Genomic DNA, 17,433 nt, shown 5'->3' with positions numbered 1-17,433 from the left:
TGAATCTAGAGGAAGTGAGCCTGTCAGAGCTTCCACCCTTTTATAAGTCTATGATACAGACATGGAGAACTGTTTTTAGAGTGGAGCGGGACATGGCTGATCAAGGACAGTGGACTCCAGAGGAACCTTTGTTTTTCAACCCAATGATCCAGACTAGACTGCTGTCCTCCATAAGTGTGAGGAGATGTTTGCTAAGGAATGGTGTTCAGAAACTGAACGATGAGAGGGGTTGAAAACACTTCAAGAGATGACGGGGTTAAAGTCTTTGCGTCTTGTTTCAAAGTTGAAAGACGAAATCTGTGATGCACTACCGAGCAGCTGCCGGACTTGGATAGGACTGAGACAAACGGAGGACATGAGAACTGGGCAGTTTTTCCCAGAAATAAAAATTTCACCTGTAATAAATGAAGATGAAGACGGTGAAGTTGCAGACTCGATTTTATCTTTCAGGACCCCTCAGCTGGACTTTTTTAAAGAGGTATCTAAGAAAGCAATCTACTGTACTACAGTTAAGACCACACACCGAGTTTCTTTGAAGAAGCAAAAAGCCTCGAGATGGTCAGCGCTCTTACAACCAGACTTTCTGGTGTGGGACAGTTGGCGGACCCTGTATAAACCCCCTGTAGAGAAGCGCACTGCGGATCTACAGTGGAGGATTATTCACGGGGCCATAGCTACAGACCGACATGTGGCACACCTGGACCCAGCAGTAGTAGGGGAATGTCGATTTTGTGGGTTGGAGGAAGACCTAGAACATTTATTTTTAAGGTGTAGTAGATTACAAGATCTGTTTAGTTTACTTGAGACCTTGTTCATAAGATTTAATGAGGATTTTTCTGATAAAGTTTTTATTGGGGGAATGAAATACAATTTTTCAATGAGGAGGAAAATATGTTTACTTAATTATCTTATTGGAGTGGCTAAACTGGCAATTTGGAAAACAAGAAAAAACAAAGGCCTAAAACTTGCTACAATAGATCCTGAAATAATGTTTAGACGGTTGGTAGAGGGAAGACTGAAAATTGAATTTGCTTATTATAGACTTACAAATAATGTGGTTTTCTTTTGTGATGTATGGTGTTTTAATGAGGTACTATGTATAGTACAAAATGATATGCTTATTGTGAATTTGTAAAGTTTTTATGTTATTTAAACTTTTTTTTTTAAATAATGGTCAGTGATTGTAGTATGATGTAAGGTTCATAGAGTAATAAAGTGCTTGTTAAACCTCTCTCTCTCTCTCCCTCTCCCTCTCTCTCTCTCTCTCTCTCTCTCTCTCTCTCTCTCTCTCTCTCTCTCTCTCTCTCTCTCTCTCTCTCTCTCTCTCTCTCTCTCTCTCTCTCTCTCTCTCTCTCTCTCTCTCTCTCTCTCTCTCTCTCAGTGTGGGATCTGTAAGGGTCAGCTGGGAGACACCAGCACAGGAACGGATGTGCGGATCAGGAACGGTCTGCTCAACTGCCATCAGTGCTATATCCGCTCCCGCTGTGAGTGATACACACATTCTCTCATACATTACACACACATGATCAGAAATGTATGCTGTACTGAATTCACTGTTCTTTTTGTCTTCCTCCTGTGCTTTAGCTGCGGGTCAGCCCACCACCCTGTAAACTCGACCCATAATTCTCTCACCCAAGTCCTCACAATCATCACGTCTGTGAATGCAAGCACATTTCAAATCAAACCACTGCGACGTCTTCAGGTCAGGTTTCTTTTCCAACACGCGACCACAGTGAGAACCACGTTCCACGTGTGTACTGACACCAAATGGACACTAATGAGGAAAGAAACGGAGCTGAATTCCTGGAATGACACCGCTTAAACTCGTCTGAATCTCTTCTTACTCTTGCTGCAATCGCATCTTGTTTTAAACCCGTTCTTAAATCAGAGTATTGTATTCCAGCTGAGCATTCAGAGTGAGCTGAACCTTTCAATAGTTATTTCTGTGTTCTCCGAGTGGATTCAAACACCAAAATCTGTCCAAACTATCCGTTATATCGTCTATATTTTCAAAGCATAACATGTTAGCATTCGTAGTGCCTGGTGATAAAAGATGTAATCACGGGCACTGTAATCATTCTATTAACTGAAGTATGTATTTTTATACATAAGAAGAGCTGATAAAAAAGACAAATGCATGTAAACAGCAGACATATTCATACATGGATGCTTCGGGAAGTTGTGCCTTAGGAGAGATGTGGCGTCGGGGAGAAGTTTGGATCCAAAGACAGTTTCTACGCTCATGAAAAACATGTTTTTTTTTTTTTTGGGTTGTTTATGATCTTTTGATCGAGTTGCACCTTGCTCTTTGAAATAATAGAGTGTTTGCCTCTAAGTATCTCAGTTTTTCCCTTTTCTCTGCACATTTATATCTTTTTTTCCTCCTAGCAATAGTATTATGCACAATTGAAATGTATGGCCAAAACTGCAATCATTTCCTGAACATGTTTTTCCTTAAATCCAAAGTTTGGTTTGGCTATATTGTATATAAAAGAATGATGATATTTTAGTTTCACACACGGCAAAGCAATACACCTGTTCGTGAGCTGTCTATCATAACACACACACTGGCTAAACTTGTGTTTTATACGGAGCGATGGAAAAATGACGTGAGGAAAAAATATATTTTAATGCTTTTGTGTTTTCTCACAAATGTTTGTGTTCCCCTGAGAAACTTTGCATCCGCTCACAAAACTTGTTTTTTTTCTCCCACCCCATATCCCATGTCCCTTTAGGGGCTCCGTAGTTTAATGCCTACCCATGTTAGCACATTCATAACGTGTCAGAAGGGCTTATGAAGGCTTCTCTGATTGTGAGAAACAAGACTGTCATGATTTATTCACTCAGCGTGTCTGTGCTTCGGCTCCGGTCATGTATTTTATGTTTAATTCATCATAACTTTAGGTTGACACAAGGCAAGTTATTTGTTGTTTAGGAGGGAAATAGTTACCTTGGAAAATATATATTACATCTAAGGTGTATTTATTGTGTTATTCAAATCCCAAATCTATACTATCCAAAAATAGATTAATTTGATGTTCAAATGCAACAGCTTTACAGTATACTGTATGTTTATTAATAAAATGTTGAAACACGTAATCTAGTCTATATTTCTTTGTTTCTAAGACATTGAAGTGCTTGATTTGAAGAGTAGTTTCCTTGTGGCCGGATCAGTTGATCATTTAGTGTGTAAATTATATTGGGTTAATTCATAATGTAATCATGCTCTATATAAATTCTGTGATAAAGGTTTTCCTACCATCAGAGCATTTCAAGTGAAGTTCGCAGTAAATGTTCTCTTTTTACCGCCTACTCACACATATTACATATACATTTAGCCGCCGGGAAATTGGCATAGCTTGTAAAAATGTATTGAATAACAATATAGTCAAAGTTCCCAAATAAAACCATAATTTTCTTTATAATAAAATCTTTGAAAGATTGAGAAATAGTCACTGATTCTGTAATTCACACACTCCCAAAACATTCAATTCATTTGGTAACAATTAATTTTAGGGTTCAACTATTAACTAGTTGCTTATTAGCATGCATATTACTAGAATATTGGCTGTTTATTAGTACTTATAAAGCACATATTAATGTCTTATTCCGTATGATTTTATTCTGCATCCCTTAAAGATGCCCTAGAATGAAAAACTGAATTAGCCTTGCCATGGTGAAATAATCAGAGTTTAGTCCATGGACATCACACACTGTGAGTCTCAGACACCATCGCCTCCTCCTTCTGATGGAAATCTCATTTGTGAAAAACACCACGGAGAAAAAGTGCTTCTCAACGTAAGGCCAACCGTGACGCAAGCGCTGGGGATCATTAATATGCACGCCCCACCATTTGCATCTGTCTAAACATGTTCATTGTCAGGCGGAACTGACGGAGCCGAATCATCAAACGACACTCGAGGAGCAAAAACGGCTCTCAGGACACGCGTCATGTTCAGGCTGTGCAGGGGACTGTTGTCATATGTCAGCAGTCATGGTTGAGGTTTATTATAATCGGATACCAGTGTTGGGCAGTAGCGTTGCTACAAGTACTGACGCTACTAGCTTAACTACATTTTCCAGTAGTGTGGTGGTAGGGTCGCTGTTTTCTCAATGAAATAGCTTTTCAGTAGCGAAGCTCTTGTGCTGATCAAGTAGTGCGGTAGCGTCCACACAAGCTAATGTTACACTTCCCCAAGCATTTCTGAGGATCAAGCTCAAATTGGAAACACAACTGATAAGAACGCGGATATATACTTCACTTTCTACGTTCCTTTCTGCTTGGTGCAGACGCGCACGAGCCTTTCAAAGTACTCATTTGGCACGTAAAGACGGGATAGGCGTTGACGTTTTTTTTCCCTAGCGCTCAATTCGCTGTTGCACGCTCATCGTCCGTGCGGTGACAAAAGAGAAACTGCAAAGTTTTAAAATCTATTGTGTCTCTTGAATAAACACCTCTTGTTAAAAGTATCGGGGTCCAGTCTGGCCACCTCTTGATATGAATGAATGAATGAATGAATGAAACCTGTTTCGTGTGTGGGACACACACACACACACACACACACACACACACACACACACACACACACAGGTTGTTTTGTTTTTTGCCATGTTGGTACTGTTAGGAGCAGGTCTTAATTATTTTGCTACTGGACTTTATGGACTGGACTCTTTTTGTACAAGTTGAGTTGTAAATTAACTTACAGTTTGTCCTGCAAAAGTGCCCGAGTCTAAAACGAGCATAAATGCAAACACACAGTTGTGTATGCATTTCATACACATACAGATGAACGTATACACACACACACTCTCTCAACACCAGGGGCCTATTGCACAATACTAGGATAAGGGATGAAGCTGGGATATTTTGGTGATCCTGGCTCAATTTATCCACTAATGTACAGTTATCTTTCATTATCGTTATCGTTCTTGGTATGAGTTTGACTTCAGGGTACGTTTATATGACAGCTGTGTACTAAATTTTGCATAAAAATGACAAGATCCCCAAGATATCCCGGCTTAATCCCTTATCCTAGTTTTGTGCAATAGGCCCCTGGTTTTGTTAATATTTTGGATCACATGTTTTTGTTGCCGAATTGATTTCGGACAATTTTTGAATAACTAAAAAAAATGTGGGTCTATATGCTTGACTTTAATTGATCACTGAAATAGCATCGATTGGAATGAAGTGGGTTCAATATAAATTAAATAAATAAAAAGTAGCTTAGATGTAGTAAACTACTTTTTTCAAGTTGCTGTAGCTTAGCTTGCTACATTTCCCAGGGGGTTAGCTTCAGTGTAGTGAAGCTTAATTTAATGTAGAGTAACTGGTAGCTTAGCTCACTACATTTTCCAAGTAGCTTGCCCAACACTGTCAGATACCACAACAAAACGTTCGTTTGTTCGGCTCATTTCAAGCAAGCTTCTACTCAGCGTCTTAAACTGAAGAAAGGGACGACTGTATTCCTGCAGTGAGCAGTGATTTATCCACTTATTGACTGTTTAAACAATTTCTGATTAAGTTTCTTAGAGAGACAGCATTGTCTAGATAACGCAAGATGATTACAGTAACAATAGGAAACTCCAAGTACCATACCAAACTAAACAGTGTGTCTGATGACAAAGGTTATTATTTTATATTACAAAATACAACCGTAGATATTTTGCTTATATCGTTCACTCGATCCTTTTAGCAAACGTCACCTTCTCCACCATATAAGTTAAAACCACAGTCGTTTGACAAGGCTATTCATTTTGTAAAAATATAAGTTATATATTTATATTTTTGAGAACCGAAGTAGGCCTATGATGTTTTTTTGCATGCTTTCCGAGTACATCACATTCACTGCGTAACATTAGCCTACATTTTGACTAACGTTATATAAACATGCAATATCGCTGACGATAAAAGACAAGTCTAAAATGTAGACTGAACGACACTTTAAGCAGAACATCTCAAACGGAGATTGATCAAATGCAGCTTACTTGTTTATTGGTGTTTTCAGATCATCCGCGCGCGCAAGAGAGAGAGAGAGAGGGAGCTCGCAGGCATATGGTTGCCAGATTGGACATGTTTAGGATGTGTTCTTTTCTCTCAGGACCGTCAGGACTCAGGAGCTGAACAACTGAACTGCTGTGAGCTGCTGAAATAAGCCAATCAGAGCAGAGCTCAACATTAATATTCATGACCCTTCCAAATAAGGCAAAAACAGAGCATTACATCCTGGGGACAATTTATAGGGTTGTAAATGGAGCTGTGAAACTGGATCGGGACAATGTTTGCCCTTAAATCAGCCACACACCCTCTATGTAGATATCAGAGAACAATTTAACATTGTTTCAAATCATTCTAGGGCACCTTTAATCCTACCCAATACCTAAACTCAAACGCAACAAACACTACCTTACTAACTATTAATAAGCAGTGAATTAGGAGTTTATTGAGGCAAACGTCATAGTTAATAGTGAATGTGTGTTCCCCGTACTAAAGTGAGTATATACTGTACATTTGTAAATGACTGGTATTCGCGATAATAGTTCTCAGCAGTAGCAGTTCTGCTTTTTTTTCCTGTTGGGAAATCTGTTATGCTCAATACTTCCTTAATTTGACCACACGCTGCCAAACAGTGGTCATCTCTGACTGTCCAGACTGTTGGCCAATCATTCACCACTGTACCATAATTCTGTCTTTTAGCAGTTCTGCACGTCATTATTGGTTAAAGAGGGCTGTTGGTTCTTATGGTTCTAGTTATAGTTCTGTTATCTTAAATTAGGACTGTATGGTGAAGTCATTTCCAACACTGTTATTCATATGTCAAAAATGTAGCAACAGATAGCTTTTTTTATATATGTATTTTTTAATTTTGAAAGATTGAGCAGACTGGAAAATTCATTAACCCATTTATTTTCTCATTTCTCACTTTGTCATTTGTTCTCATATTTCTTTAAAAATTCAATGTTATAAATCAATTATTCAATTATTTTTATACATTTTCCAAATGTTGTAGCATGCAATTAAGCATCTGGAAAAATAAATGCTGGAAATTACTGAAAAATGTAAGAATTATTTTGTGTATATTTGTGTAAAATAGCTCGATTAAATACTGTGCTCTTTGATTCATTTGGGTGGACGACGAGATTTCAGTCTTGATGGCTCCAGCTTTTACTCTCCTGGTGGCACTTTACCATCAGACTGAACCTGAATCATTTACACTGATCTAATCAATGAACAGCAGATCTCAATACAGAGATTGATATTTCACTGAAAAGTTCTGCAATCTGCAATCAACAACAGGCTGTGGTGAATAAATATACCAGGGATCTTTACTTACATTGTCTCTTTCAGTAAATGCTTTTCTGGAAGTGGTGAGCTCAGCATAAGTCAGGCAGTCCCCTAAACATGGCAATAATATAAATATGAATAGTTAAAACGGTGTAACCCCCCCCCCCCCAGACTTTATGGCTAAATATTAAATTGTTGGGCCCGACTTTATATTAGGTGGGCTTAACTATTATGTACTAACATTTAAATTAGTCAGTTGATACAATACACTTACTGTGTATATACAAGATTTTACATTGTACTTACATTTAAAAGAATACATGTATGTAATTACATATAATATTGTTATATATTAGTGTGATGTTTAATATTAAAGAGTTTTATAAATACCATAGGACTTGATTTGTCTTTTTTGCACATATAAAATATGATATACACTATAAAACACTATAATGTCTATATTTCGGCAATTATTGAAAAAAAAATATTTTGAATCTGGATAAGGAATAGAATAGCTCTGTGTTAACTTTGATTAGAGCCCAGCATTATGGCTGTACTTTAAACAGCAGCAGAGTTGTGGAGGTTTCGTGTGCTACTTAAAAACACAGAAGCTGGCGAACAGCGGTCTTTCGAATCAGCTTTGGCCGTGACTCTGGAAGACTTGGAGTTGAGCTTTTCTTTGAGAACTGAATAAAGAATGGCAAAAAAGGAAGATGTGTTCGGAGTTTTGCTGACTGGATACATTAAAGGTTAATCTATAAACTAGCTGTGCTTCACCCTCTTTGTTGCCAATAGTGAGTTCCCAGACCCAACATCTCAAGTGATGTGGGTCAGGCTTGTCAGGCTAATTTTTATAATCATTTCTTGGTGTTCTGTCAGGATACGGCGTGGCTTTCCAACCTGCGGTGTGTCTGCGATGTCTATATACATCCGAGAGTTCGGCTCGACCTCACCGATAGGGATATAAAGTCTAAGAGCTTAAATCTATGAGGCTCTGTTTGGAAGGAACCTCTTAAAGGTGAGGAATCAACAATGTCCAATATACCATGAGATAATCTGGAATAATAATCCAAAACATCTGAGAACAGGCCAAAAACGAGCAAGAGACATTTTGAAAAAAGTGCTGGCGAATGCTAAATGTAAATTCTCTAAGATTATTATTCATGTTCGACATGCTAGTCAGAGGTCACTAAAAATAACATGTGTGAACTCACAAGTATGATATCAGACATATCTATAATCTGCTCTGGCCCCCTTCCTGTTCGCTGCAGCAGACTATACTCACTCAATGGCAGGTTGTCTAAGTGGTGTCCGCAGAATAACATAGGGTTCATAGACAATTGGAAAAGCTTTTGGGGCAGATATGAAATGTTAAAAAATGATGGTATCCATCATCCTGGGCTGGTGCTGCTCTTTTCTCTAGTAATTTGGCACATAGTCTTAGAGCTAAACCTGGACTAACTGGGGTTCATGTCAGGAATCAGACAAACTAGCTTAACCAACCGTCTGCTAGCTGCCTCGCATCACAGAAGTCAAATAAATCCCAACACATAGAGATAACCCTAACCCTAACACTAACCCTATCACATAAAGACTGTGTCTGTTTCCCACAGAAATACACAATACTCCCAAATATGTAATTGATGTTTAATAAATGAAAAACAGATATAATACAGATGAAAGAAATGAGAAAGCTTGGGTATGTATGGTTCATTTTAGGCCATAAAATCAGAAAACAATTCCCTCAAAATCCTGGAGGGACTGGCTAACAATAACACAAATTCCACTAAAAAGGATAAGATGAATAGTGTATATTTTAGAAATGGACATCTAATGTATTGAAACAATATTTTTTATCTGCCAAATCTAAATGAATAACTTTTGAAAATTCTCCAAGACAAATATGCATAAAAGCCTTTAACACCCAACAGATCATTTTAATACATATACAATGTTCAAACATTATGTTATATATTGTGTTTTTATATATTATCACATTTTTTATAGATGCGACAGTGTGGTTCATTGCGTATTATTCACATCACGGTCTCCTGGATGTCCTGACCTCTTCTTCTGTTATCTGTGAATAAAACACACCATTATATCAAACCTCTCATATAGTGTCATAAGGAGACTGATTAACTCTTTAATATTTCAGAAGGTGTATATTTGGCTTTCTGATCACAGTTATAGATTGTTGTGAATCACCAGATGATATAAAGAGTCTCAAATCTCACCAGCTCTCCTTTCACAGATGATCTGTAGAAGAATAACGGTAGGAGCAGTTAGCACTGCGATCTCGATGATAAATATAATCACTACAGCGAAGAGAGAGAGAGACACATTCAGATAGAGGTTTGAGCACAAGACAGCAAACAAACTCAATCCATGAGACTGTAAATGACCTTTCCTGATGATGAATGAACCAACACATGCTGCCGTTCTCAGTATAATGTACTGTAATGTGCTGAAGACATTTAATACCTCTGAGTAACAATCCAACAGAAGTCTTGTTGTCTGACGAACTGACTAAGAGGAAAGAAGAGTTGTATCAGACACAGAGATGTAATAATATATATATATATATACAGTCTTGTTTAAAATAATAGCAGTACAATGTGACTAACCAGAATAATCAATGTTTTTCGTATATTTTTTTATTGCTACGTGGCAAACAAGTTACCAGTAGGTTCAGTAGATTCTCAGAAAACAAATGAGACCCAGCATTCATGATATGCACGCTCTTAAGGCTGTGCAATTGGGCAATTAGTTGAATTAGTTGAAAGGGGTGTGTTCAAAAAAATAGCAGTGTGGCATTCAATCACTGAGCTCATCAATTTTGTGAAGAAACAGGTGTGAATCAGGTGGCCCCTATTTAAGGATGAAGCCAACACTTGTTGAACATGCATTTGAAAGCTGAGGAAAATGGGTCGTTCAAGACATTGTTCAGAAGAACAGCGTACTTTGATTAAAAAGTTGATTAGAGAGGGGAAAACCTATAAAGAGGTGCAAAAAATGATAGGCTGTTCAGCTAAAATGATCTCCAATGCCTTAAAATGGAGAGCAAAACCAGAGAGACGTGGAAGAAAACGGAAGACAACCATCAAAATGGATAGAAGAATAACCAGAATGGCAAAGGCTCAGCCAATGATCACCTCCAGGATGATCAAAGACAGTCTGGAGTTACCTGTAAGTACTGTGACAGTTAGAAGACGTCTGTGTGAAGCTAATCTATTTTCAAGAATGCCCCGCAAAGTCCCTCTGTTAAAAAAAAGGCATGTGCAGAAGAGGTTACAATTTGCCAAAGAACACATCAACTGGCCTAAAGAGAAATGGAGGAACATTTTGTGGACTGATGAGAGTAAAATTGTTCTTTTTGGGTCCAAGGGCCACAGGCAGTTTGTGAGACGACCCCCAAACTCTGAATTCAAGCCACAGTACACAGTGAAGACAGTGAAGCATGGAGGTGCAAGCATCATGATATGGGCATGTTTCTCCTACTATGGTGTTGGGCCTATTTATCGCATACCAGGGATCATGGATCAGTTTGCATATGTTAAAATACTTGAAGAGGTCATGTTGCCCTATGCTGAAGAGGACATGCCCTTGAAACGATTGTTTCAACAAGACAATGACCCAAAACACACTAGTAAACGGGCAAAGTCTTGGTTCCAAACCAACAAAATTAATGTTATGGAGTGGCCAGCCCAATCTCCAGACCTTAATCCAATTGAGAACTTGTGGGGTGATATCAAAAATGCTGTTTCTGAAGCAAAACCAAGAAATGTGAATGAATTGTGGAATGTTGTTAAAGAATCATGGAGTGGAATAACAGCTGAGAGGTGCCACAAGTTGGTTGACTCCATGCCACACAGATGTCAAGCAGTTTTAAAAAACTGTGGTCATACAACTAAATATTAGTTTAGTGATTCACAGGATTGCTAAATCCCAGAAAAAAAAATGTTTGTACAAAATAGTTTTGAGTTTGTACAGTCAAAGGTAGACACTGCTATTTTTTTGAACACACCCCTTTCAACTAATTGCCCAATTGCACAGCCTTAAGAGCGTGCATATCATGAATGCTGGGTCTTGTTTGTTTTCTGAGAATCTACTGAACCTACTGGTAACTTGTTTGCCACGTAGCAATAAAAAATATACTAAAAACCTTGATTATTCTGGTTAGTCACATTGTACTGCTATTATTTTGAACAAGACTGTATATATATATATATATATATATATATATATATATATATATATATATATATATATATATATCACAAGATCAATATGATTTTAGTCACAGTAACTGATGAACTGATCTCTCCAGAACACTCCAGAATATCATTAGTTATATTTAAAGTCTTATTTCTAGAGGAATGTTCATACAGCATTAAGATGAATATTGATATCACCCTGAAATGGGTAGTAACAAATTACATTTACTTCGTTATTTTTACTTGAGTAGTTTTTTGGGGTAACTTGTACTTTTAGAGTAGATTTAAAAAAGGTTACTTTCACTCTTACTCAAGTACATTTCTAGTGAAAAAAACTAGAAAACTTACTTTGCTACATTCGGTGGCGTTCCTCCGCTTCTGTCAAATGGTATGAATTAATGTATATTTTAGATAAGTTAATATGACGTCCGCAAATCTCGCGAGACATTTGGAGAGGCTGCTTTGCGAGAGGTGGCTACGCATCACCCGCTTGAATTAGCGCGCGTTCAGTCGGAAGTTGATGGCCGAAGCAGAGGAACGTGTGTGAGCTACGGGAGGCAGATCACCCGCGGCCTATAGTTCAATTAATGTTTTCACTGCCAAATATCCAAAAGAATATTTTTATAATGCGATGTATGCTGTGTCCACCAAAACCAACGGACATCTCGGCATACAGAAATTCCATTCAAATCATCTGAATCAACTAATGAACTCTAAACACCTGCAAAAGATTCCTGAGGCTTTTAGAAACTCCCAGCCTGGTTCATTACTCAAAAACCGCAATCATGGGTAAGACTGCCGACCTGACTGCTGTCCAGAAGGCCATCATTGACACCCTCAAGCGAGAGGGGAAGACACAGAAAGGCATTTCTGAACGAATAGGCTGTTCCCAGAGTGCTGTATCAAGGCACCTCAGTGGGAAGACTGTGGGAAGGAAAAAGTGTGGCAAAAACGAGAAGAGGTGAGCGGACCCTGAGGAAGATTGTGGAGAAGGACCGATTCCAGACCTTGGGGGACCTGCGGAAGCAGAGGACTGAGTCTGGAGGAGAAACATCCAGAGCCGCTGTGCACAGGCGTGAGCAGGAAATGGGCTACAGGTGCCACATTCCCCAGGTCAAGACACATTTGGGCTACAGAGAAGCAGCACTGGACTGTTGCTCAGTGGTCCAAAGTACGTTTTTCAGATGAAAGCAAATTTTGCATGTCATTGGGAAATCAAGGTGCCAGAGTCTGGAGGAAGGCTGGGGAGAAGGAAATGCCAAAATGCCTGAAGTCCAGTGTCAAGTCCCCACAGTCAGTGATGGTCTGGGGTGCCAAGTCAGCTGCTGGTGTTGGTCCACTGTGTTTTATCAAGGGCAGGGTCAATGCAGCTCGCTATCAGGAGATTTTGGAGACCTTCATGCTTCCATCTGCTGAAAAGCTTTATGGAGATGAAGATTTGGTTTTCAGCACGACCTGGCACCTGCTCACAGTGCCAAAACCACTGGTAAATGGTTTACTGACCATGGTATTGTGAAGAGGAAGTTGAGAGACGCGAGACCCAACACTCTGGGTGAGCTTGCGGCCGCTATCGAAGCCTCCTGGACCTCCAGAACACCTCAGCAGTGCCACAGGCTGATCGCCTCCATGCCACGCCGCACTGAAGCAGTCATTTCTGCTAAAGGATTCCCCACCAAGTGTTGAGTGCAGAACTGAACATCATTATTGGAAGGTTGACTTTTTTGTATTAAAAACACTTTTCTTTTATTGGTCGGATGAAATATGCTAATTTTTTGAGATAGGAATTTTGGGTTTTCATGAGCTGTATGCCAAAATCATCAGTACTAAAACAATAAAAGACCTGAAATATTTCAGTAGGTGTGCAATGAATCTAAAATATATGAAAGCCAATGTCTCGTGATTTCAGCAGTTTGACACGCGATCCGAATCATGAATCGATTCACTGACTCATAACCGTTTGAATCTTTATTTGAGGATTGAACACAAACGCGGAAGAGAAGCCAATGCTGAATAAAGTCGTAGTTTTTGTTATTTTTGGACCCAAATGTATTTTGGATGCTTCAAGAGACTCTAATTAACCCACCGATGTCTCATATGGACTACTGTGATGATGTTTTTATTCCCTTTCTGGACATGGACAGTATAGTGTGCATACACTTGCATACGCTCTCAGACTAAATATAAAATATCTTAAACTGTGTGTGAAGATGAGCGGAGGTCTTACGGGTGTGGAGCGACATTAGGGAGAGGAGTTAATGACAGACATTTCATTTCTGGCTGAACTAACCCTTTAATGTACCCATCACAGGACTGAGATAGGCTGCTTCACTTCATATATAAGCAGACCAGTGAGACTTCCTAGGAGAGGTGTGTGAAAGCTCTCCAAGTAGTCTGAAATTCAGTTCTTATCAATACCAGTGATAAGAGTAACTTAAGTACTTGAGTAGTTTTTTTCATAAAACACTTTCTTAGTCTTACTCATGTTAGTATTACGATTGTTACTTTTCCTTGAGTACAGATTTTGGCTACTCTACCCAGAGGTGGTTAAGGTGGTTAGGGCCCTCCGCTGCTCTTTGTGAAGGCCCCCTTAATCATGCTTTACTGGAAACATGTATTTAGTGCTATACATGGAGCATCCGCAAATATGGTGAATTGCCATTTATACACACACAGCCAATACTACAATGTTTCTTATACATCCCTTCAAGCTCACCGGACTACAAAAACTACACCCAAAAGGTAAAATGAGAAATTGAACATTACAAACAAAACACTAATACAAACAGGAAAAAGGCCCAGTGCTAGAAGCATCCCTTTAATTGACAGAGATGGTGGAACGATTCTACGCTCCGCCACCACAGCCTCAATACTATTACAAAGGAAATATGAAACTACACAGCAAAGCGACAGAATTCCCTGCATTCACATTTCAACTGCAAGCTGGTTTATCTTTATAAACCAACAGCTAGGCTACAGCATCTGCATCAGTGCAGAACACCCGGTGTAACTGAGACACAAACCACTGTGCACTACATTAAAAAGTGTAAAACAAAGCCATAATAAAAACGCTGGGGATTCCCTCCATCTCTGCTGAGGGAGCAGGCTCGGCTGACCCACGAAAAGGTGAACAATAACTTGTTAAGGAATGTTAAGGAACGGTTGCAGGTGTGTTTCCACTTGAATCTGGAACGGCACAGCAAAATATAAGATCGAGTGTGAGTGCGGAGAATGATGACGCGCAAGCATCAGTTGTGTGTTCAGTTATTAATGCCGTTAAAATGCCGCCGTACAATCTTATCTAGTTAGTTGAATGCGTGTAGTGATGTCACCACTCAGGATTTGTCACTCCTGTTGCCTGGCTATCAGTTTATCTGTAGCTGGCTAAGTGCGCTGTTTGAGCGATGTAAATACAGATTAATAATACAATTAAAATAAATGCCTGGTTTATTGCCCTCCCTAACGCAAAATAATGTGCAAAAAATAGAACCAGCCTTAAAAAGCCAATGCTAACTGGCAGTCCTCCTGCTGTGGATCTTGTCTTTGACTGGATGAAGAATTAAGAGTTTTTTTTCTGGTTACTTCTTTCTTTTTTACCTTTGTATTTTCCGTTTTTGCGCTCCACTATCGTAGTACTTTCTTTCAGACATTTAGCCGTCTTGCCCGTCTAGCAATAGCAGTGACATCAATGAAAATGAATGATTGACATGATCTGACCGGCAGCTGATTGGACAGTCCCAAGTCACACATGTCCAATTGTCTGCCTTTTTTATTGATTCTTTTGGGGCAATGGATCATGACGATCTTTTTTTTTTTTTTTCGTGCTGAAGTAGATAAAAATTAAATAAAAAGTCTGGCCAATCAACGTCTGACATTACCCACCACTGACATCGGCATACATTTAGTTTTCTTACCTGAGTATGTGACAGTATAGCCGACTGAGGTCTGGACTTCAGTTCCTTTAGTAATCTGGCATCTCCACTCTGTGTTGTCGTCTTCATTGAGGAGTGTTGTAGTCAGAGAGATGTTACAGTGTTCAGGAGAGGATGAGATCTGAAATCTGGAGTCTGATTGCAGATTCACACCAGCCTTATTCACCCAGACCAGCTGAACTCTCTCATCAGAGAAGATATTATAATAAGAACATCCATTATATACATACAACTGACAGGAGAGAGAGAAAGAGCGGCCATTTCTGATCTCAGTCTGTGTGGATGATGGAGAGACTGAAACAGAAATTACACATCAGACATTTATTTCACTAGACATGTGAGTTTAAAGAGTGTGTGATGTTCTCTTATCATATAATGAACAGAAACACTGACCATGAAGAACATGCAGATAAACAGACGTATCAAACTGAGGATCATCAAAGTGCCTGCAGGTGTAATGTCCATGATCTTCAGTTGTGGCTTTATAGATGTTCAGAGAGCAGTCGGACCCCAGTCTCAGTCTCTCACGTCTCTCTATGTCATTCTTCTTCATCCCGTTTTCAGATAATACAATTGGGTTTGAACTTCTTTCTCTGCTATATATCCACTTACTTGGGTTGCAGTCAGTAGGAGGACTATAACAGGGCAGACTGACGTTCCCACCATCACTGATGAACCGATGGATGTCTGTTTGTCCGCTGGTACCTGAGACAGAGTAAGTGTGTGTTTATATAGTGCTTTATATTAAATCTTTATATTATCAGTGATTTAAAATGATCCACACTCACTATTTTGATTATTAATTATCTATTCCTTATATCCTAAATATATTCTTACACTTTATATTAAGGTGTCTTTGTTTCATTGTAACTATACATATAAGTACTGAGTAATATTAACTAACTATATGTACTTCCCGTAGGGTTAGGATTTGGTTTGGTTAGGGTAATTTGCATATAATTATGCATAATTTACTCTAATTATGTTATGTGTAACAATGACACTGTAAAGTGTTTCCTTATATTCTTTATTCTGATTCAAATTTAAATATAATATCTACATCGCCCTGTCATTTTCTGAAGAGGATTGTTTACACCTGTGTTATTTTCTTCAGTTTTAAATTCTTACCTAAACTTTATATAAATTGAATGATTTCATTATCAGTGTAAAGCTGAGCCAAACGCAAAGGCTTTAGTAAGAATGAGTATGAACTAAACACTCTATAGAAGATCAGTAAGAATATAATCAACTTCTCAACTTCTGTTGTACATTTGATTCTGACTAAACAATATTTTCCCAGAGAGCACAGAAAGCTCTCGCCAGTTTCACAGATGTTTTCTACAGGTTGACTTACCCGTGAGCAGTGAGCAGAGAATCATCAGTCCCAGCATGTCTATATGACACTCGTCATCCATCTGTCTCTCAGTCTTCCTCTTTCCATTATTTATAGTGACGCTTCAGCCCATCCTCTGTTTGGTAACTTCCTGTGGTCAGACAGACAGATTGTAGTAAAGCGTCGCAATGCAATAGAGACTCTGGAACATTCAACTGCTCTGTCTTTGTGTAGGTCGTTAAAGGCCACTGACTTCTGAAATAGATATAAAGTCGTGCCTTTAATGTACCCATCACAGGACTGCAAGTGGCACAAGCGGAACCTCATGTGACTCAGAGACTGAAACTTGAACAGAAACATAAACTTTTTTTCAAAAACAGAAGATTCTCCACCCGGCCGTCCTCTGGAGGAAGCAGTGTGTTCACCGTCTCCTGGATAAGAGCTGCTCCCTCCCTCTCCAGGTCGCCTGTCTCAGGGATGCTGTTTTGCCGACCTCTTAGATGGTTTATCCGCAGCTGAGATGGACTGTGGACCTTCCTGTGGGGAGCTCGATGTTGCTGACCCGGGAGATATGGGTCTCGAGAAAGCAGTGCTGTGACGCCCACAGGTCTATAGCTTTAATTGAAGGAACGTTATATGCAATAGATTATGAATTCAGGATAACAGGATTCT

The 17,433-nt window shown here is 39.1% G+C and overlaps 1 protein-coding gene and 1 long non-coding RNA gene across 10 annotated transcripts in view; one reads left to right on the top strand and one right to left on the bottom strand.

Moving 5' to 3' along the window:
* The window catches only part of limch1b (LIM and calponin homology domains 1b), a 100,969-nt gene extending 98,493 nt beyond the window's left edge, over positions 1 to 2,476 (top strand). For all 9 annotated transcript variants that reach the window (XM_067456740.1, XM_067456744.1, XM_067456742.1 and 6 more), the window contains 2 exons: positions 1,382 to 1,484; positions 1,585 to 2,476. In XM_067456740.1, the coding sequence (XP_067312841.1) occupies positions 1,382 to 1,484; positions 1,585 to 1,610 (129 nt within the window). In that variant the 3' untranslated portion in view covers positions 1,611 to 2,476. The remainder of the gene's footprint in view (positions 1 to 1,381; positions 1,485 to 1,584) is intronic.
* A 6,516-nt stretch (positions 2,477 to 8,992) lies between these two features.
* LOC137092117 (uncharacterized) lies at positions 8,993 to 15,501 on the bottom strand. The gene is made up of 4 exons (XR_010908147.1): positions 15,411 to 15,501; positions 9,767 to 9,811; positions 9,520 to 9,600; positions 8,993 to 9,362 (listed from the first exon to the last, which is right to left on the bottom strand). It is a non-coding gene; the product is annotated as an uncharacterized lncRNA (long non-coding RNA).
* Positions 15,502 to 17,433: the final 1,932 nt, after the last annotated feature.

The sequence above is a fragment of the Pseudorasbora parva genome, chromosome 11 (genome assembly GCF_024679245.1).
Source record: "Pseudorasbora parva isolate DD20220531a chromosome 11, ASM2467924v1, whole genome shotgun sequence".
Classification (NCBI taxonomy): Eukaryota; Metazoa; Chordata; class Actinopteri; order Cypriniformes; family Gobionidae; genus Pseudorasbora; species Pseudorasbora parva.
Note: the sequence above shows the minus strand (reverse complement) of the source record. Positions and strands in the feature narration are given on the sequence as shown.